Source organism: Nycticebus coucang, chromosome 8, assembly GCF_027406575.1.
Source record: "Nycticebus coucang isolate mNycCou1 chromosome 8, mNycCou1.pri, whole genome shotgun sequence".
NCBI classification, from domain to species: Eukaryota; Metazoa; Chordata; class Mammalia; order Primates; family Lorisidae; genus Nycticebus; species Nycticebus coucang.
Genome location: NC_069787.1, coordinates 97875975 through 97897857, shown reverse-complemented (window position 1 = coordinate 97897857; position 21883 = coordinate 97875975). Strand labels below are relative to the sequence as shown.

The window sequence follows — 21883 nt, the reverse complement described above, 5'->3', positions numbered from 1 at the left end:
TTTACTTGCAAGGAGTACTTTGCTAAATTTTAAGTAGTCCCATTTGAGATTAACTTAAAAAAGTTGCAGGCAATGCACAGAGCACTGGATATGAGTTTTCTGTGGTTCTTCCATGAAAAACCAAGTCAAACACCCAATCTCTTGGTTAGGCCCGAGAAAGCCCTGGCACCCCCTGAGAGCATACCACAGACTCGTCGATCTCAGAGATGCTGTTGTGGCTCAGATCAAGAGTGGTCAGTGCTTGCCAAGTGGGGATGACAGCAGTCACAGGTCCTTCCAGGGCTGTGCCTTCTGGCTCCCACTCATCAAATTCCAAGGCTTCAGGAACAAGGACTTCCTGCGTAAGAACATCTGTTGAGCACCATACTCGGGTCCTCACGCAATACTCACTGGGAACACCATCTTGCAAAATTAGAGGAAGGGCTGGAGCATATTTAGCATGTGGAAGTGAACTTGCATTAAAACAGGGCTTTTTGTGTGTCTTTAAATGATTGTGAAATAACTGAAAAGCTTAGTCGCATAACAGCCACTTAGAATACGTTCTGGCCCTGCTTCAGGAGCAAATGCTTTTCAAGCCTACAAGGGCCTTTACTGCACGCTGATGCCTGCTCTGTTTTAAATCTCAGAAGCTGAAGGTTAGAATTCACGGTGTTTCCAGGCAACTAACTAAGCCTTCCAAGCTGACAATGTGGTCCTCACTGTGGACAGTGGACCCTTTTTATTGTTCCTTCACAGGGATAAAGTCAACAGTGCTAAAACCAGGGTAGCCACGTGGAGCCCAGAGACCACTGAAGGGAGGGAGATAGGCTGCCTTATTTAGGCTTTGATGCCCACAAGACCTCTCCTCCTGTGATGGACCATCTTGGGCTCCTTCAGCCAGGCAACAAGGAGAGCCTCAGGGGGACAAGGTGGCCAATGCCCTGCTCTCTCTATAAGAGAGAAATGTCACCAAATCTTGATCAAATACCTCAAATCACAAAATAAGCCATTAGATGCTTTTTCCTTCTTTCTTTTCTTTTCTTTTTTGTGAGACAGAGTCTCACTTTTGTCGCCCTCAATAGAGTGCTGTGGTGTCACAGCTCACAGCAACCTCAAACTCTTGGGCTTAAGCAATTCTTTTGCCTTAGCCTTCCAGTTAGCTGGGACTACAGGTGCCCTCCACAATGCCCAGCTCTTTTTAGAGACAACGTCTTGCTCTGGCTCAGATTGGTTTCAAACCTGTGAGCTCAGGCAATCCACCCACCTCAGCCTCCCAAAGTGCTAGGATTACAGGTGTGAGCCACTATACCCAGCCTCATTACATGCTTTTCTATACCTGGGAAGGATTTTAACATTACCAAGGTGTAACTCATAAAAGAAAGAAACCTCCTACATTCCCAATTCAAATGTTTCTGTTGCTCACATACAAACAACAGAGCCTAGCACTTCTACAACCTCACCTTCTACTTCAAGTCCATGGAGAACAAGACAGAGATAATTACTAAGCCAGGGTTTGTCAGGGGTAGAGAAATAGTGATATCAATCTAGCTAATAAAGGTCCTGTCACTTGCCATACTGAATAATTTGTTAACTAAAAACCAGTGATGTTTTATTTTGGGGGGGAAACCTAGTTTCCTAAAATTTCTTATTAACAACATTGATTTTTTTTTTCATTAAGAGACAGAGTTTCGGCTTGGCGCCTGTAGCTCAAGTGGCTAGGGCACCAGCCACATACACTGGAGCTGGTGGGTTCGAATCTATCCTGGGCCTGCCAAACAACAAGGGCAACTACAACCAAAAAGTAGCCGGGCATTGTGTTGGACGCCTGTAGTCCCAGCTACTTGGGAGGCTGAGGCAAGAGAATGGCTTAAGCCAGGAGTTGGAGGTTGCTGTGAGTTGTGATACCCAGGATGACAGCTTGAGGCTCTGTCTCAAAAAAAAAGAGTGAGAGAGATAGGGTCTCACTGCATACAGTGGCTGTAACCTGGACTCCTAGTACTCTCGGAGGCTGAGATAGGCATCTTACTTGAGCTCAGGAGTTCGAGACCAAACTAAGCAAGAGTGAGACCCTATCACTACTAAAATTAGAAAGGTTAGTCAGGCATTGTGATGGGTGCCAATAGTCCCAGCTACTTAGGAGGCTGAGGCAGAAGAAGTGTTGAGCCCAGGAGTTTGAGGTTGCTGTGAGCTATGATGATGCCATGGCACTCTACCCAGGGTGACACAGTGAGACTCTGTCTCAAAAAAAAAGAGAGAGACAGGGTCTCTGTTACCCAGGCTGGAATGCAGTGGCTGATTTTAGCTCACTGTAGCCTTGAATGCCTGCACTCAAGTGATTCTTCTGCCTCAAGCTCCCAAATACCTGGGACTAAAGGTGCAGTACTATGAACAGCTAACTTTAAACATTTCTTAGAGATGGGGTCTTGTTATATTGCCCAGGCTGGTCTTAAACTCCTTGCCTCAAGCTATGCTCCTGTCTCGGCCTCCCAAAGTACTGGGATTACAGGTGTGAACCACCTCCGCAGCCAACACATTGATTTCTGATAAAGGTAGGAACTAACATGTCCTGGGATCTGTCAAGTGCTACGAGGTCTCACGTGAGTATGTGGCTACCAAGGGGAAGGTCTGGTCTCTGAGTCCTGATAGACATCTAAGTGTCCATATGCATCCTCAGTGGTGGGGACTGCAGACTGGGACCCTGCCCCAGAGACGGTGCCCCAGGCAGGAAACAGGTGAAGCTTACCTTCATTGAGGTTGCTGAGAAGCGGATACTCATCGTGGCTAAGGTAGGCTTTGATGCCACCAGCCCTCGGATGTGCTTAGCATCACAATGACTTATCTGAAACAAGGAAAAGCTCTGTCTCAGAAGTGGTATCCTTGCTTTATCAAAAGCACCAGGAAGTGGGTGGTTGTCAACTACACACTAAGCAGCACCCACACACAACAGGCAAGTCTGAATCCCTAGAGAGAGGAGGCGACTCCAAATCTGTCTCTTTTTTCCTGATGTGCAGTGGTGACCAAACATTCTCTGAAGTATCTAGTGAGAAAGGCACCCAATTTCTCAGACTCACAGTGAACCACAAATTCCATTTCTCCCCAAGAGCTACTTGGGGCTTGTTAGACAGAAGGTGTGGGTGATAGAAACTGGAGCTGGAGAGCAAGGGTCCTCCATAATGCAGTGAGTGTGGTGGCCTCTCCTGCTCACCTAGTCTCCAGCTCACCTCAGCTGTCCTGTGGTGAGGAGGGAAGTGGTACAGCCAAAGCACACTCCACAGAGCCACCTGCTCAACCACTACCCACCCACCTATAAACCCAAATCTATAGAGCCTCAGCCTGGTGAGCAGGGGCTGAGCTGGGCTTTCCTCTCACTTCCAGTCCTCACTCAGCCTGCCGTGGTCCAGGCACAGCACAAGTTTCTATCAAGGGGAGTGGTCCCAAGGTTTGTGGAACAAACCTAGAATGTCGTAGGCAGAATAGCCTAATGGGTAGCAGAGGCTCTGGAGCCAGACTCAGCTGAATTCAAATTCTAGCTTTCCCCTCAGTAACTGTCCTTATTTTCCCAAGCCTCAGGTTCTTCAACTGTAAAATGGGAATACAAGTGCTTTCTTCACAGGGCTGTTGTGAAGATTCAATGGAGAACATGGGGCACAGGACAGAACATAAAGCCATGCTCAAAACACATATGCTTCAAAACATTTTTTGGTATTCATTATTGCTTTTTTTTTTTGCAGTTTTTGGCCAGGGCTGGGTTTGAACCCACCACCTCCGGCATATGGGGTCGGCGCCCTATACCTTTGAGTCATAGGCACTGCCTATTGGTATTCATTATTGACTCCTCTTTCTTTTAAAAAATGGTAACAATGACTCGGTGCCAGCCACATACATCGAGGCTGGCGAGTTCGAATCCTGCCCGGGCCAAGTAAACAATAATGACAATCTCAACAAAAAATAACCAGGTGTTGTGGAAGGCACCTGTAGTCCCAGCTACTCGGGAGGCTGAGGCAAGAGAATTGCTCAAGCCCAAGAGTTTGAGGTTGCTGTGAGCTGTGATGCCACAGCACTCTACCGAGGGTGATACAGTGAGACTGTCTGGAAAAAAAAAAAAAAAAAGTAACAAAATTAGCATTGAGAACCAAGAAGCAATAGTGAATAATGTGAGTTAAGGGCAAAACCCCAGGGGGTAGGAAACCCTTAAAGCCCTTTGTGGCTCTGCCTGGGGAAATAGAAATTTGGAATTGGCTGTCTGACCCTCAGGATGACTTTTCAGGACTTTGATCTGAAAGATCTGCTCTCCCTACTGGTGCTGGTGCCTCTGCCCTAATTGTCCCTACCCAGAATCTGCCACTTGGTACCAAATGTGAAAGCAACAGTGCCTTACAATTAAATCTGGACATTGACATCACAAACACTTACTAGGCAGAGTCAGAGCAAGAAGATGCCCACGCAGGGGACCCTGCCTGTATCCCAAGGCCCTGAGCCTTACCTCCACCTGATGAAGGGCCTTGAATATTGACAGATCAAATGGCAGAAGCTGCTCCTGAATGTTGCTGGTTCCAAAAGGTCCTTCTGTGCCAGAAACCTGAAGCCAAAGATGTGGCTTGAATCAGGGATGCCTCTGCAACCACCCCCATTTGCACATGCACGGGGCAGTGCTGAAGCAGCTGACAAGCCTGAACCTTTGACCACTCTGCCTTAAAAGAGTAGGGTAAGGCCAAGGTTTGAAGTTAATGGACATTGGTTATGACTGCCCCCTGGTGCCCAAAGCCAGCAGCACAGTGCCAAGAACAGGTGGCCTGCCTCCAGCAGTGAGCTATCAGGCCCTGTGCTGCGGGCTGTACCCCACTGCCCCCATCTGAGGTTCTCTATAGCTGAGATGCTACAGCTTTACCTTAAGGTACTTAAGGCGACAGGTGAAGTCCAGGATGTGCCCAAGGTCGGTCTTGGCATCTCCACTGGTGCATGTGGGTTTTCCCTGCTGCAGCTGCTCAGTGATCGCATAGAGCTGCAGGGGCCCGATGGCAAAGACCTCGCCGGCCCCCAGAAGCTGTTCTCCTGCAACAGCCATGCCCTGAAGGATGCGTGCCCAGCCCCAGTCCCTGCCCTCATGCAGCCAGGGCATCTGTCTGCCAGGCCAAAAGTCAATAGGCACTTAGCAAGCACATCTTATGTGCACCCCAACTGTATCAGGGCAAAGCCACAGCCCTGAAAAGGAGGAGCAGCTGCCTCCTGAGTGCACACTGGGCACAAGGCTACCCTAGACATCTACAAGAGGGCAGCATGCCATCACCTTCCAACACCCCATCATAGGCACTCGGGAGTCTTTAGGTAAAGGATCGAGTCTTCAGACCTGGCTACTTGGGCAGATAGGTGGGCAGACTTGGCTTTAGACCAGGTCCAGGGATTTGGGCAAGCTCAAGGCGGGGTCCACCACTAGCACTCACTTGGCAGAGCTTAACAAACTGAGTTGCGTGGGCCTCTACCTACCTCACAGGACTAGGCAAGTTGTGCCCAATATATCAAGAACCTGTGGCTGCATACCTTTTTCAAAGAGCTCTTCGGCCAGTGCTGCAGTGATGCCATTTATCTCCTACAGAGAAAACAAACCTGTCCTTAGAAAGCCCACCTACCCCCAGCCACTGTGATTCGCAAATTGCCTGCCGTCTACCCCCTCTGCAGTGGCAGTACTAGCTCTCTAGAAAGTTAAACAAAATAAAGGAGAGCATAAACCTAAAACAAAGCAAGGAGCTCAGAAAGGGAAACTAAGTGTTTCAAGTTATATGGGACACCAGAAATGTCTCCCCAAAAGTAGAACAGAAGCCAGAATAATGGCTGTAACTCCCAGTCCATGTGGGCACTGGCTGAGTGCACTAGGGCCCAGGAGGTCAGAAGAGCTGAGCTGTGCCTAGAGCTCCCCAAAGTGGCTCTGGGAGTCTTTAGACGAGAGAGAGGCAGAGAGTTAAGTCCTATTTCTTCCAGATAAGAGGCTCTTAACACCATGGTGGGATGAAGGATCTCCCAGAGCCAACCCTCCCTGGGAATGACCATTTCCATTTTTTCTCATGTTTCAAATGTATCTCAGGAGAGCAAACACTTGTTCTCTTTTTGTGCTCATCCCTTCCAGACACACAACAGTAACACTCAGACCCAGGTCACAAGAAGGAGGTGGGCAAGGTCTTCTTTTTTAAATGAGGTAACAAAGAAGGTATGCCAAGGACAAGCCTTCAGTCACATGAATAGCTAACATACTGGATCTGCCATTCACATCATACAGTGGCCTGGGCACTCAGTAGGTACTGGCCCCCTGAATCCTCCATGCTCTACAAGAGGAAGCTGCTTTCTTTTGCTTTTTTTGTAGAAACACGGTCTTGCTCTGTCATCTGGGCTGGAGGGCAGTGGCACAATTATAGTTCACTGCAACCCTGATCCTCCCTCCTCTCCTCAGAAGTAGCTGAGATTACAGGTATGCAACCTCCCCCATACTCTGGCTAACCTTTAAATGTTTTTGTAGAGACAAGGTCTCACTATCTTGCCCAGGCTGGTCTTGAATTCTGGCCTCAAGCTATCCTCTGGCCTCAGCCTCCCAAAGGGCTGAGATTATACACATGAGCCACTGCGCCTAGCCTAGGAACCTGCTATCTTGAACACTGTTTTACAGATAAGCAAACTAAGGTGGAGAGGTGCTGTGACTCTTCAATTTTACATGGCTCGGAATAGCAAAGCCACATTCAGGCACTTGTGTTGGGCTTCTCTGTACACAACCAGCTGCCTCAGCATTTCGGCAATGTAATCATGGGGTTGGCAGGGCCCCCCAAAGCCCTCTGCCTCACTCTCCACACACTATAGGTAAGAAGTTTAACTAATAGACAGATGGCAGCCAACAGACCTTTTTTGTAAACAGGTCCAGATGGAGACTGCATAATCACCCTCATACCTCACTGGAACATCGCTGCCACCAGGACATGCAATTCACGTATTTATGGGACTCAAAAGGCACCGGGTTGCAGGAAACAGTGTGTCCTCTTCATGTTGATCTCTTTGGTTGTTTTTCTCTTTCTTATTATCTTTTATACATCAAGGCTTCTCTAATGGCTCTTTATATGTTGCAAATATTTCATCCTAGTCTGTGTAATGCCTTTTACCTTTGTTCACAGTTATTTTTTTGACATAAGAGGTTTTTCACTTTTATGTTATTAAACCTGCAATTCTTTTTCTTTGTGACTTCTGGGACAAGAGGTCCCAGATTATTGAAAAAAAAAGGGGTCCAAGATTATAAAAATATTCTCCTGGTCCTTTATGTACCTTTGAAAAATGTCTATTTTTCGGGCGGCGCCTGTGGCTCAGTGAGTAGGGTGCCAGCCCCATATGCCAAGGGTGGCGGGTTCGGACCCAGCCCCGGCCAAACTGCAACAGAAAAATAGCCGGGCGTTGTGGCGCGCGCCTGTAGTCCCAGCTGCTAAGGAGGCTGAGGCAAGAGAATCGCATAAGACCAAGAGTTAGAGGTTGCTGTGAGCCGTGTGACGCCACGGCACTCTACCCGAGGGCGGTACAGTGAGACTCTGTCTCTACAAAAAAAGAAAAATGTCTATTTTTCTTTAATCTGTTTGAAATTGTTTAGATATAGTATAACACCCCCCTCCCATGAACACAAAGCCAAAAGCAGCAAACAGAGCCCCAGCTTTAAGAGATGTAGAGCCTCACAGGGTGCAGCGCCAGTGTAAAGGGGCAAAGCAGACTCTGAACAGGAGAGGGTTCCCGCCACAAATGAGAGGAGAAGCTATGGGTTCACTCAGAAGTTCAACTTGAGTCTCTCACAACCACTTAGACTCAATTACATTTTCCTTGGTAGCTGTAAAGAACTAAAAATTAGAAGTTAGAATGATCCAAAGGCTTGTTTCTCCTCCTTTCTTTGAGAATCAAGCCCTATCTATAAACCAGCACTTCCTAATCCTCCCTGCTGTTAAGAGTGCCTGGATCTGAGCAGATCCCTGGGGCTTCCAATCTTTGTCCACCTCAGTTTTCCAAGAATAGCTCCAGGGCCTCTTAGGTACCTTGTTATGGACCTAAGGCTCCTAGGGGTCTCTCATGGAGAAAGGTTCCTTGCCCCATGAGCAGTACCAAACAACCCTAACTTTCACAGCACATTTCTTCAGCCAGCTAGTATCAGAGCAGCAAGAATACTGAGGAAAAAAAAAAAAAATCTCCCTGGGCTGGGTGTGGTGGCACTTGTCTACAGACCCAGCTACTTGGGAGGCCGAGGCAGGAAGATCATTTGAAGCCAGGAGTTCAAGTCCAATGTTGGCAACAGAGTGAGACCCTGTCTCTTGGGGCAGTGTGGATAAGTATGGAGAAATCACCCTGGACACCAGCCCCTCTAAGGGCACATGGCTTGAATTTCTGAAAAACACACAAAGCTGAGAGATAGTGAGGGCCCAGAGCTCCTATTAAGCAAAGAGCAAGCTTTCACTTCTGAGGAATCTCAAAAGCAAACTGTAACAATCTTTCCCCCTGTTATTTGGGGCATAGGAAGTGCATATAGCTGGAACACTTTCAACTTGGTTTCTGAGGCCGCTCTTTACCTTGGAAGGGAGACTGAACCACAGAGGAACACAGAAATGTCTAGCCCCCAAACCTAGAACACTGGACTCCTCGGAGAGTTCTCTGGTGAAACAGAGAGCAAAGATGTGCAGGAAAGGCCTCTCCAAGCAAGGAGTACATGGGGACCTCAGTGGCCCCTGAGCCCAAGTTGCTACAGATACTCGTGGGAAGTCATTTGTGGGGACAGACAACTCCCCACAAGTCCCACTCCATCTGTACTCAAGGAACTTGAAGTGCCATAAACATCCAAATTGAAATATATTTTTATTTATTTTTTTCTTTCTTTCTTTTTTTTTTTTGAGACAGAGTCTCACTCTGTTGCCCTGGGTAGAGTGCCATGGTGTCACAACTCACAGCAACCTCAAACTCCTGGGCTTAAGCGATTCACTTGCTTCAGCTTCCCAAGTAGCTGGGACTACAGGCGCCTGCCACAATGCCCGGCTACTTTTTTGTTGCAGTTGTCGTTGTTTATCTGGCCTGGGCTGGGCTCGAACCCACCAGCCTCAGTGCATGTGGCTACCGCTGCAACCACTGTGCTACAGGCACTGAACTTGAAATAAATAAATAAATATATATATATATATTTTTTTTTTTTTTGAGATAAGAGTCCCAAGCTGTCACCCTGAGTAGAGTGCTATGGCATCACAGCTCACAGCAACCTCAAACTCTTGGGCTTAAGTGATTCATCTGCCTCAGCCTCCCAAGTAGCTAGGACCACAGGCGCCCGCCACAACGCCCAGCCATTTTTTTGCTGTTGTTGTTGTTGCAGTTGTTTTAGGTGGCCTGGGTTGGGTTTGGACCCGCCACCCTTGGTGTATGTGGCTGGTGCCATAACCACTGTGCTGCGGGTGCCAAGCTCCTGAAATGCATTTTTTAAAAAAACATTCTTTATACCTCAATGAAAATTTCAATTAAAAATAATTAATATTAGCCATGGAGGAAGCCCAAGTGCCCATCGACTCATGAATGGATCAATAAATTGTGGTATATGTACACCATGGAATATTATGCAGCCTTAAAGAAAGATGCAGACTTTACCTTTTTCATGTTTACATGGATGGAGCTGGAACATATTCTTCTTAGTAAAGTATCTCAAGAATGGAAGAAAAAGTATCCAATGTACTCAGCCCTACTATGAAACCAATTTATAAGCACCCACACTTCATATGAAAGCTATAACTCAACTATAGCCCAAGATGAAGGGGAAACATGAGGGGAGGGGAGGAGAGGGTAGTTGGTAGGACCACATCTGTGGTGGTCCATTTTACATCTACTAAATGTAGAATATAAATGTCTTAACACAATAACTAAGAAAATGTGGTGAAGGCTATGTTAACCAGTTTGATGAAAGTATTTCAAACTGTATATAAAACCAGAACAGTAGGGAGGAGAGGGAGGGGGGAGGATGGGCGGAGGGAGGATGATTGGTGGGATTACACCTATGGTGCATCTTACAAGGGTACATGTGAAACTTAGTAAATGTAGAATATAAATGTCTTAACACAATAACTAAGAAAATGCCAAGAAGGCTATGTTAACCAGTGTGATGAAAATATGTCAAATGGTCTATAAAACCAGTGTAGGGTGCCCCATGATCGCATTAATGTACACAGCTATGATTTAATAATAAAAATAAATAAATAAAAATAAACAAACTAGCACATTGTACCCCATAATTGCATTAATATACACAGCTATGATCTAATAAAAAATAATAATATTGGCTATGTTTATAAAATTTAACATATTATTCATCTTCCAGATATGTTATAGATTTACTGATCAGCTGCACCACCAGCCAGGATCCTGTGCTGATGCACAGCCTTGGGCAGGGGTCTGAGCTTCACGTAAATACACCACGGACTAATCAGGCTATAGCTCTGAGACTTACATCTTGACTGAGTGTGCCCTTGCACACAGAGCCCAGAGACCAGGTGTACCCCAAAACACATAAGCCTGCACCCAAAGGAAAACCCTAGGCCAGTCCCTGATATTCTGTTTGACACACGCTTGGGCAGTGAGCTGATCAGTGGGGCATTATTACATATCACTGAGACCATTACCCAAGTGGGGTTTAGACAGACAATGCTAAGGATTGGGGACCTTGTCTAACTTCATTTACCCTGGTGATGAGGCATTCTAGCAGGAGTCAGGCATATTATACATGATTCAACTTTAAGCAAAATGTACCATGGAGGGATTCAAACCTAAACTTGAACTAAAGAGAGTTCCAAGACTGTTCACAGCCTCAATACTTTGAAGCAAAACAAATCATGGTAATAAATTGGAGGCTAAAGCCAATATTAAGATGGTAACAGTTCATGGGCGGCGCCTGTGGCTCAAGGAGTAGGGCGCCGGTCCCATATGCCGGAGGTGGTGGGTTCAAACCCAGCCCTGGCCAAAAACCAAAAAAAAAAAAAAAAAAAGATGGTAACAGTTCAACTGAATCCCAGATTCCCCAGTTTTTTTTTTTTTTTTTTTTTTTGAGACAGAGTCTCAAGCTGTCACCTTGGGGAAAGTACTGTGGTGTCATAGCTCACAGCAACCTCCAACTCTTGGGCTCAAGAGATCTTCTTGCCTCGGCTTTTCTATTTTTAGTAGAGATGGGTCTTACTTTTGCTCAGGCTGGTCTCGAACCCATGAGCTCAGGCAATCCACCCACCTTGGCCTCCCAGAGTGCTAGGATTACAAGTGTGAGCCACTGCACCCGGCCAGATTCTAAATTTTGAAAAGCATCTTTGCTCTAGCCAATTGACTTTAAAACAAGAAAATATAATTACCTTTCAAGAGAACTGAGAGTTTTTCATTACCAGGACAGCCCAGTAATAGCTGGCACATGGACAGCCCTGACCCATCCTCTTCTAAGCCCTTGACCTTCATTGCATCGTCTGCTGCAGGCCTCACAAGAGCTAGGAATCATTACTCTACAATTCACAGGAGAGGAACTAGGGCACTGAGAGGTTAAATGACTGACTTGGAATGAACTGATAGGAAGAAGTAGGGCTGGGATATAAACTCAGCTCTGTCCATTTGTAAGTCCACTGTTAGATGTCCTACACCAAATGGTATGCTGGAATTTTCCATGGGATTCCATTTCATTAAATTTGAAAACCTCTGCTCTAGGGCTTCTGGGATAAGGTCTGTGACTGTGGGTCCAAGAGGATTAGGGATAGCTATCTGGAGAGACAGCAGCATGCTTTCTTACTGCAAAACAGGTTGGCTGCATCAGTCTCCAGACCCCTCAGCTCAGAGTTGGCTGGAGACGGAAATGGTGCCTTCTTTCCTTGTCTTTAAAATCTATACTGCAAAAGAATGAAGTTGGATCCCTATTTTATATCATATATAAAATGTAATGGATCGAAGACCTAAATTAAGAGCTGGAACTATAAAGCTTTTGGAAGAAAACATAGATAAAAATCCTTGTAACCTTAGATTAGGCAAGGGTTTCTCAGCTATGACACTAAAAACACAAGCAACCAAAAAAAAAAAAAATTAATAACCTGATCTTAATCAAAATCTAAAACTTTTTGGGCTGGGCTTCATGGATCATGCCTGTAATCCCAGCACTCTGGGAGGCTGAAGCAGGGGAAATGCCTGAGCTCAGGAATTTGAGACCAGCCTGAGCAAGAATGAGACCTCATCTCTACTAAAAATAGTAAATCTATCTGGGCGTCATCGTGGGCATCTGCAGTCCCAGCTATTTGGGAGGCTGAGGCAAAAGGATCTCTTGGGCCCAAGAGTTTGAGGTTGCTATGAGCTATGATAATATGGCACTCTACCCAAAGCAACAAAGTGAGATTCTGTCTTAAAAAAAAAACAAAAAAACCAAGGGAGGCGCCTGTGGCTCAGTCGGTAGGGCGCCGGCCCCATATACTGAGGGTGACGGGTTCAAACCCGGCCCCAGCCAAACTGCAACCAAAAAATAGCCGGGCGTTGTGGCGGGCGCCTGTAGTCCCAGCTACTTGGGAGGCTGAGGCAAGAGAATCACTGAAGCCCAGGAGTTGGAGGTTGCTGTGAGCTGTGTGAGGCCACGGCACTCTACTGAGGGCCATAAAGTAAGACTCTGTCTCTACAAAAAAAAAAAAACAAAAAAAAACTAAAATTTTTGGGCTTCAAAGGACACTATCAAGAAAATGATAAGAATTATTTACAAATAAGGGTCTAGTATCCCAGATATATAAATAACTCCTACAATTCAACAACAAAAAGACAAGCCAATTTTTAAAAGGACAAAGGATTGAAAAAATTTTTCCAAAGATATACAAATAGCCAATAAACATATGGGAAGAGGCTCAATGTCACTAATCATTAGGGAAATGTACTCAAAATCATAACGAAATACCACTTCACACCCACTATGACATCTACAATGAAAAAAAATAGACAAGAAAAGTGTTAGCAAGGACATGGGGAAATTATAACCAATATATAATTGATGGGAATATAAAATGGTATAGTAATTTTGGAAAACATTTTGGCAGTTCTTCAAAAAGTTAAACATGGAGTTACTGTATTACCCAGCTTTCACTTCTGGGTATGTAACCAACAAAAATGAAACCTTAAGTTCACACAAATACATACACACAAATGTTCATAGCACTATTTACAATAGCCAAAAAGTGGAAACAACCCAAATGCCCATCATCTGATAATGGATAAACATAATGTGGGCTGGATGCACCTGCTCCCATCTGCTCAAGAGTTCAAGACCAGCCTGAGCAAGAGCAAGACCCGGTCTCTACTAAAATAGAAAAATTAGTTGGGTGTTATGGTGGGTACTTGTAGTCCCAGCTATTTGGGAGGCTGAGGCAAGGGAATTGCTTGAGCCCAAGAGTTTGAGGTTGCTGTGAGTTATGACACCAGGGCACTCTACCAAGGGGGACAAAGTGGCTCAGTGAGTAGGGTGCTGGCCCCAATATACTGAGGGTGGTGGGTTCAAACCCTGCCCTGGCCAAACTGCAACAAAAAATAGCCAGGCATCGTGGTGGGTGCCTGTAGTCCCAGCTACTTGGGAGGGTGAGGCAAGAGAATTGCCTAAACCCAGGAGTTGGAGGTTGCTGTGAGCCGTGATGCCATAGCGCTCTACCGAGGGCGACAAAGTAAGACTGTCTCTAAAAAAAACAAAAACTCAATATGGTACATCCAAATGACACATTATTACTTAGTCATAAAAGGACTGAAGGATTAATGTTATAATATGAATGGAATATGAATGAAAACAGTGTTAAATGAAAGAAGCCAGTTAGAAAAGCCACACATTGCAAGATTCTATTTTATATCAGCGGTTTACAACCTGTGGGTCATGACCCACAGGAACTGTATTAAAGTGTCGCTGCATTAGGAAGGTTGAGAACCACTAATTTATATGAAATGTCCAGAATGGGCAAATCCATACAGATACAAAGTAGATTCATGACTGCCAGAGTCTGAGGGACAGAGGGATGGGAAGTTATTGCTAATGGGTACAGGGTTCCTTTTGAGGTGACGAAATGTTTTGGAATTAGATAGTGGTGATAGTTGTATACCTTTGTATACTAAAAACTGCTTAATTGTGTACTTTAAAAGAGTTAATTTTATGATATGTGAATTATATCTCAATTAAAAGCAATCCATGGGCAGCGCCTGTGGGGTGGGGTCCTGGCCTCATGTGCTGGAGGTGGCGGGTTTAAACCCAGCCCCAGCCAAAAACTGTAAAAAAAAAAAAAAGCAATCCACACTACAGACAAGTATGGTTTCCTGTCCAATGTCAGCAACACACGAGGTGGAATACATCAAAACAATTTCAGAGGGGACACTGATGAGTCTACAGAGTCTACAAAGGTTAAGAGAAATATTCCCTAAAGATCTCCCAGCCTGGGGAAAAGGCTAACAGATCTTTTAGGCCGTTTGTTCAAATCCAAATGAAGATCAATCCAGTAGTTCTCAACTTTGGGCAACTGTGCCCGAAGGACACTTGGCAATGTCTGAAGACATTTTTAGATGCTGCAACTAGGTGGAGAAATGCTACTGGCACCTAGTGAGTAGAGGCCAGGATGCTGCTGAACAACCCGCACAGGACAGCCCCTTGCAGCAAGATCATCAAGTCCAAAAAATTAGCAGTGCCATAGTTGAGAAACCCTGGTATAATCTAATTATGGGTCCAATTACTATTTTAAATCCTTGTCTTCCTGATGACAGTTTAAAATTAAAAAAAAAACAAAAACAAAAAAACTACTTAAAATCCTTGGGTTTGTATAACCTAGGGATTTGTTTGACAACAGTGACAACAAATATGTCCAAATTGAATTGTCCAAATTCAAGTAGTAGAGCAAGCCTCTAACCAGAACTAGGATGGGAAGTTGGCCATCCTAAGGTGGCCCTGGGCCTATCTCAGACAAACCAGTCTCAAAAGAACAGTAGAGGCTGGGCATGGTGGCTCATGCCTATAAGCCTAGCATCTTGGGAGGCCCTGATGGGAAGATCATTTGAGGCCAGGAGTTTTGAGACCAGCCTGGGCAACACAGGGACACTTCATCTGTGCAAAAAATTAAGAAATTAGGTAGGCATGGTGGTGCATGCCTGTAGTCCCAGGGGAGGTGGGAAGACTGCTTGAGCCCAGGATTTCAAGGCTACAGTGAGTAATGATCAGGTCACTGCCACTGCATTCCTGTGCACCAGAGATCCTGTCTCAAAAAAAAAAAAAAAAGGCAGTCCAGGCCCTTCCATGCTCAGAGTTGGACACAAACCCAAGGCAACCAGTGAGAGCTCCCCTCCTCAAACCCATAGTTCTTAAGTAATGAATTATATTTTCAAAGGGCTGCTTATCCTGTTTCATCTTTAAATGGCTAATCAAAGCTTTCTTAAAATGCAGTACTTCTTAAAATACTAACCAGTAAAGTTTATCTCAAAGACTTGCATAAGGAATGCAAATTTTTTCTCAAATAAGATAACGTAAAAATGTTACAACAGGAAATGTTAACTACATACTTACTGGTATATGCTAAATAAAATTCAAAACAAATATACAGACTCCATCTATAAATGCCACGCATTTTCCCACATGGTTCCTTCAAGTTTAGTGGCCCAATGCAAGCACTATCATCAAATTTCCAGGCTCTATTTAGTGCTCCGAGAAAGGTTCAGCTGTCTTGCTGTAAAAAGACTTCAAGAAAATAGTATCTTAAACATAGCTGAGCCTTTAAGACTGCAACCCACAGGTCCTTCCTAAAAAGGTGAGCCTAAAACAAGAATGGAGTCTTTTGTATCTTCATCACATTAAGAGAAAACAATTAAATATAAATTATTTAATTTATAGATAAAAAATATATCTATATATTTATAGATAGGAATGCAAAATTTGCATTCCTTATAGATTTTTATCTATCTATATTTTAATCTATATATAGATAGATAAAAATCTATCACCCAGAGAAAACCAATCCCAGCATTTCAGTATAAGCCTACAAGTTTCCTAGACAAACACACACATACATTTTTCTTATAATAATGGGACCAGAGTCTACATACTGTTTTATGACCTGCTCTTTTCATATATTTATTTTCCCATGTTAACAAATCCATAGCTATCCCATCATTTCCCAGTAGTACAATATCCAATGGGATGACTAAACCTCTTCCTACTGGACTTCCGAATCGTCTTAGGTATCATGTTACAATCCTAAATGAACACCTGTGTCCACATATCTGTTCTGCAGCTATCTGATTTGTTGTCAGAATAAATTATCTTAAGTGGAACTGCTATTTAATATTTTGGTTTCACATTACCAAACTGCCCTTCTTGAAGTCTGATAACACATTCTGTCACCAGCAGCCCACGAAAGTTGTCTCCAGAAGGGAGTGCAGAGCTGCTCTCTGAGATACTCTCCCATCAGAGGAAGGTGTCTACCCTCAGTCTCAGCACTTTGGCAGTGTGGACCCTGGAAATGTGCCCCCAGATGATAATATCCCACCATCACATCCCTCAGTCTCCAGGTGTCAACCAACAACTTGATAATAGCCTATGCCATGTGTCAGCTGTTTCTAATCCATTCTCATCCATTTGTATGGAACCCTAGCTGAAACAAAATGCCTTTCAGTGGAGGAAAACATCTCTGTGGCCATAGTCAGTCTAATTTAAGGCAAATCTGTCAACAAATGTGCTTCTGCCCATAGCTTATCCCTAACAGGGGTGGTATTCCTCCACCTTCTAACCTAGGATCAAACTCCAGCCACCTCTCCTCAAAACTGAGCTCTATAATAGTTTGCTGCTTCAAGCTCTGGCAGTTGTGGGTTTGTAGCAAAGGCGAAAACCCCATGAAGAACTTACGTAGAAGTGAAAATGCAAGAAGTGGGCCAGTACTCTGGGGGCCACGCCAGGAAAGGCAGCCAGGAGTGTCTGGAGATAGACCTCCAGATCCTTCTCCCTCTTCTCCACCAAGCTTCTTGAATTTTTCCCAATTATCTTTTTAGGTGGAAGCAGATTTTTATCAATTTTTTTCTCTGCAACGAGCTGTAAGAGAACACAAACACATCAACCACAGACCAAGGCACTCTGTGCCTATGTAAGACCAAGGAAAGCAGTCTGGGCAATAGCATTTCTCACGTTTTCCACTGCCCCCTCCAGGCAGCAATACCAGGATCAGTGATCAAACTGGTGCACCTGGGATTTGGTCTCTTCAAATTCAATTAGTATTAGAAATACCAATACAATTCCAGATGAGGAATTCCATCTGGAGACTTTAGAGGCTTCTTTTCCAAACCAGAATGAAAACCAACCAGGGCAGTGGTTTATCTTTAAAACATTTACAATGCAAATCACCCAGAGACAGATGGTACTCTCCAAAAACAAGGAAAGAAATGGAATCACAGCCAGATATTAAAATGCAGGCTCCTGAATAGCTATAGTTAGGTGGAACAAGTTCAAACCTGTCCCCTCCCCAGGAAACTGTTCTGGCATCTCATATCCAAGCTAGGACTGGCAATCTTAAAACAGAAACTCAAATATGCTCCTTGCAGATGTCTCAGACAGGGTCAATGCTAACATTCTCATGCTATATTAATGAATGTAGTTACATTAAAGAACTAGTTTAGGAAAGAAGTAAACTCTAGGCATGGAGCCTGTTTTGCCCTAAATCTAATGTATGGCATAGTCACACAGTAGACTGTATGCCATCAATCTAGTGTATTGCTATGGACCTGGCCTAACGCCCCCAGTCCTGAGACACAGGCTCCCACCTCCTTAGGGTTACCTTTTCATGCAGGTCATGGAAGTCGCTATAGCGGTGCTTGACTGTCCACTCATGGCTGCCATCAGTGACCTGGATGATGTAAACCTAAACAGGGAAAACAGACAACCCTTGTGTCAAGGGAGTCAGCCAGCAACAAGGAGTCCCCTCTCCCCATAGCAATAGCTACAGGGCACTCAGATCCCCACCAAATGGCCAAAGTTTAGCCCACTAGCCTCTGCATCTGACCCTCGCTGAGCAGAGCCCCTCTCATTCTCTTCCATGGCACTAGCATTAGTTGGGAGGCACACGGAATAAGTCTATGGCTCTCCATCAGTAAGAAATGGAAAAGGTGGCTCAGCACCTGTAGCACCGTGGTAACGGGGCTGGCTGCATACACCCAGGCTGGTAGGTTTAAACCTGGCCCGGGCCAGCTAAACAACAAAGACAACTGCAACAAAAAAATAGCTGGGCATTGTGGTATGCACCTGTGGTCCCAGCTACTTGGGAGGCTGAGGCAAGAGAACTGCTTAAGCCCAAGAGTTGGAGGTTGCTGTGAGCTGTGATGCCATAGCACTCTACCAAGGGTGACATAGTGAGACTGTGTCTCAAAAAAAAAAAGAAGAAAAGAAAAAAGAAATGGAAAAGGTGACTATGACAAATAGCCACCTCTTCAGGTTTTTTTTTGACACAGAGTCTCACTATGTCGCCCTTGTAGAGTGCTGTACCATCACAGCTCACAGCAACCTCAAACTCTTGGGCTCAAGCTATTCTCCTGCCTCAGCCTGCCAAGCAGTTGGGATTACAGGTGCCTGCCACAACGCCTGGCTATTTTTTGTTGCAGTTGTCATTGTTGGTTAGCTAGCCCGGGCTGGGCTTGAACCTGCCAACTTCAATGTATGTGGCTGGCACCGTAACCACTGTACTACAGGTGAGCCCTCTTTAGTTTTTTACCTTCTGCCTTCAGGTATTGAAAACCCAACCTGAGTACCAGGCAAGGCCACACCTTGCCAAGGGAGGCAGAGCAGGGCCGTGCCTGACCAGTTCCTCTGTTGTACTTCTTTCCAGGTGCCCTGACTACACCCTAGAAGCGAGTCCTTTTCCTACCCCTTCAACTGGTTCCTGGTTGTGATTTCTACTGCTGAGCCAGAAGTCACAGCACCAAGAAGCTGATAGAATAAGGCAGCTTCTTGGTACCTTAATAGGAGGCAACTGGCACAGAAGCTAAGGAAGATCTAAGTTCAAAACCTAGTTCTGTCATTTCCTGGCTGTGGCTTATGTGTCATTTATGTAAGTAACTGGGAGCCTAAGTTCCCTTTGAGCCTCCGTTCCACCATCTTAAAATCTAATAGGTTTAAGGATCAAGTAAGGTAATGGATGTAAAATGCTTTGTACAGGGCCTGACATGTAGTCAGTGTTCAAAAGGTAGGTTTGTTAATAATATCCTATTTGGCATACTCAAAGACTGATGATGGCAGGGTCAGCCTGGATCACCACTCCCCCCTCACACATTCAGAGAAGAGACTCAGCCCTGAATAAGAGAGCTTTCTGAAGATGATTTTGTAGTTGAATGCAGCCCCCCGGTGATGGCAAGCCATCAGTTCAGAGACCTCACTCCTCACCTGGACCAGGCCACTTGGTTTCCCTCCCTTCTTTGCGGCATGCAGCTCCAGCCCTAAGGAGCAGCCATTTCTCCAGGGCTGGCCTGCTGCTCCAGGATCCGCCCCCACCCTCTCTTTTCTTCCATGAGGCTTCCCTTCCCTACCCCCAAGAAAAGAGAAAAGAGACTGAGATAAGGCCCTCAGGTAGTTAGGATGAGGGCCATCGGGGGTGGGATGCAGGCTGGGCCAAGGCCCCCACCCACTCTCTGCCCTGTGGGAACAAAGGACAGGAGGCTGGGGGGGATGCTCAATGAGCCCCTACCCCAGGGCTAGTTTTTGCTGTGCAGCCCACCAGGCTCATAGGCCTTGCGTCCAATCCCATCCAGCCTCTAAAGGGCCTCCCACCCCCTTACGGATGGAAAGTGCCCCTGCTTTTCTGTCCTCTGTCTCCCCCACAGCCTTGAAGAATATGTGGGTGGCTTACTGCCCCACCTCGCCTCCACAGCCCAAAGCCACAAAGCCCTCTCAGGTTTCTAAGGGCCTTTCAGCCCTGAGACCACCCCCCTCCCCCCATTTCCCCAAGGCTGGACACCACCCCTCTTCCATTCTGGTCTCCCACCAGTGACCCAGATCCTTCTCGCACTTAAGAGCAGATTTCATCTGCGACCCAAGGCTCCTCAATAAGGGTACCGCTTCCTCCCTCCTGTGGGGTCAGACCCTTTCCCCTGATTCCATCCATTAGAGACCCTCTCTCATCCCTCTCCTCCCAGGCCCCCTGTCACGGTCTCCCAGGCCGGTGCCACTTCCTTGCCTAGAGGATCTAGAGGGGTTTCACCTGATCTAGGCACTCCCTCCTCCGCAGACCCATTTTTATCCCCAGATCCCACTCCCAACCTGAGCCTCCTTTTTTGATCGCGTACCCCTTTCTCAAACCTCCACCCCAGGCCCCGCAGGGAACCCCCGCTCTGGACCTGCGACGCCCAAACCCCTTCTCCAGATTCACCCATCCCAAGATCCCTCCTCCCGGTGCGGGGCCCGCTCCCTCCCCAAATCCCACACCCAAGTCGGACTCCCGGTTCCAGCCACCACCCCATTTCGGGTGTCCGCGTCCCCAGCACACCGTGTACGTGTCCACGAGCTCGGAGCCCACGACGCGAGCCTCCTTGGCCGGCTCGGCTTCCCGCTCCGGACCAAAGCTGCGCGCGGTGGCCGCCATGTTCGGGGCTTTGGTGCCGGTGCCGCCGCCGCCCGGCGCAGACAGGCAGCAGCAGGGGGCGGGGTCAGCGTCCCACCGCCCCCGGGTCCCCATTGCCCCCCGCCCTCGCCGTGCGCAGCGCCGCCATGTTAGCTTCGTCGCCAGCCTGCTCCCTCGCCCCACCCCTCGCTCGTAATTGACAGGCAGCAACCAGCAACGACGCGCATGCGCAGACCGCGCGAGGCCACTGTGGCATAACCTTGCGTGGAACCAGCGGCCCTTCCTCACCAAGCCGGGAGAAACTGGGACCTCCAGGCTGAGACAGCTTTGATCATCAACCCCCTCGGTCCTCGGGAAGGGAGGGCAGAAGGCCCCGCGCTTCCTGGGCTAACCAAAGCACGTCATTGTTTTGCCTGGCCTGTTTCCTACTCTGGTAAAAGGCTGTAATAGCTCCTCACTTGGCTATTAGGCTCATTCCCTATAGTGCAGGAGTAGGTTGAAGGAGAAGATAAGACCTGCGCTTAGAACAAGAGCAGGGCCAGAGTAATTCCGGGCCAGTTCTCAAGCTCTCTGGGACTCGGAGCTTTCTGTCAATAGGGTCTCCTGAGAATTAAGTGGATTCATTCATGCAGCGCTTGGCAAGCTGCAGTGCTCAAGGCAGGGAGCTGGTGTGTTTTATCAAGAGGGGTCTGTGCATGAAGTGGGTGTAGGTGGTGGGAAGGGTTATGGACTGGCTATTGGGAAGAAGAACCTCACAGAATGTCCTGCCAGAGCTAAAAACAAGGGAGAAACCGGCTGGCCCTGAACCCAGGAACTACATACAGTGCTGGAATTGGGGATCTGAGCCCTAACCCAGGGGGAGACTGAGACCTAGAGGAGGGAGGTGGTAACCAAACTGGAGGATGAGTGAGGAGAGAGCCTGGCACGGATGAGGCAAGCACCCCTCTTGCTGTAAGCACAAAGGGGTGCTTGTTCAATGACTGTGGATGACTCAAGCCTAAAGTGGGCACTGTTGTCCTGGGGAGAGGGAAGGTCTGAGGTATGGCACCTCTGGCTGGAGGGCTCTAGATCACCTTGTCCTATGGTGAGTCAGTGACTTCCTCCTTCACTTAATTCCGTAGCACGATGTTGCGAGCTTGGCATTGGGGCTTCTCTTGGTAGGGCCGTACACTCCCAGCCTCTCTTTGTATAATGTACCCCACTCCCACCCCTGTGCCAAATCAACGAGATCTCAGGGAACTCACCACACTCTGGAGGCTCAATTTCCCTATCTGGAAAGTAGAGGTATGGCACCCACCTCCCTGGATGGA

The 21883-nt window shown here is 46.6% G+C and overlaps 1 protein-coding gene across 2 annotated transcripts in view; it reads right to left on the bottom strand.

Annotated features, from left to right (window-relative positions):
• The window catches only part of NISCH (nischarin), a 39288-nt gene extending 18550 nt beyond the window's left edge, over positions 1 to 20738 (bottom strand). For both annotated transcript variants that reach the window (XM_053598990.1, XM_053598991.1), the window contains exons 1-8: positions 20499 to 20738; positions 17802 to 17885; positions 16880 to 17062; positions 5518 to 5566; positions 4868 to 5031; positions 4463 to 4558; positions 2723 to 2818; positions 185 to 337 (exon numbers count right to left, since the gene is read on the bottom strand). In XM_053598990.1, coding sequence (XP_053454965.1) covers positions 185 to 337; positions 2723 to 2818; positions 4463 to 4558; positions 4868 to 5031; positions 5518 to 5566; positions 16880 to 17062; positions 17802 to 17885; positions 20499 to 20687 — 1014 coding nt within the window. In that variant the 5' untranslated portion in view covers positions 20688 to 20738. The remainder of the gene's footprint in view (positions 1 to 184; positions 338 to 2722; positions 2819 to 4462; positions 4559 to 4867; positions 5032 to 5517; positions 5567 to 16879; positions 17063 to 17801; positions 17886 to 20498) is intronic.
• Positions 20739 to 21883: the final 1145 nt, after the last annotated feature.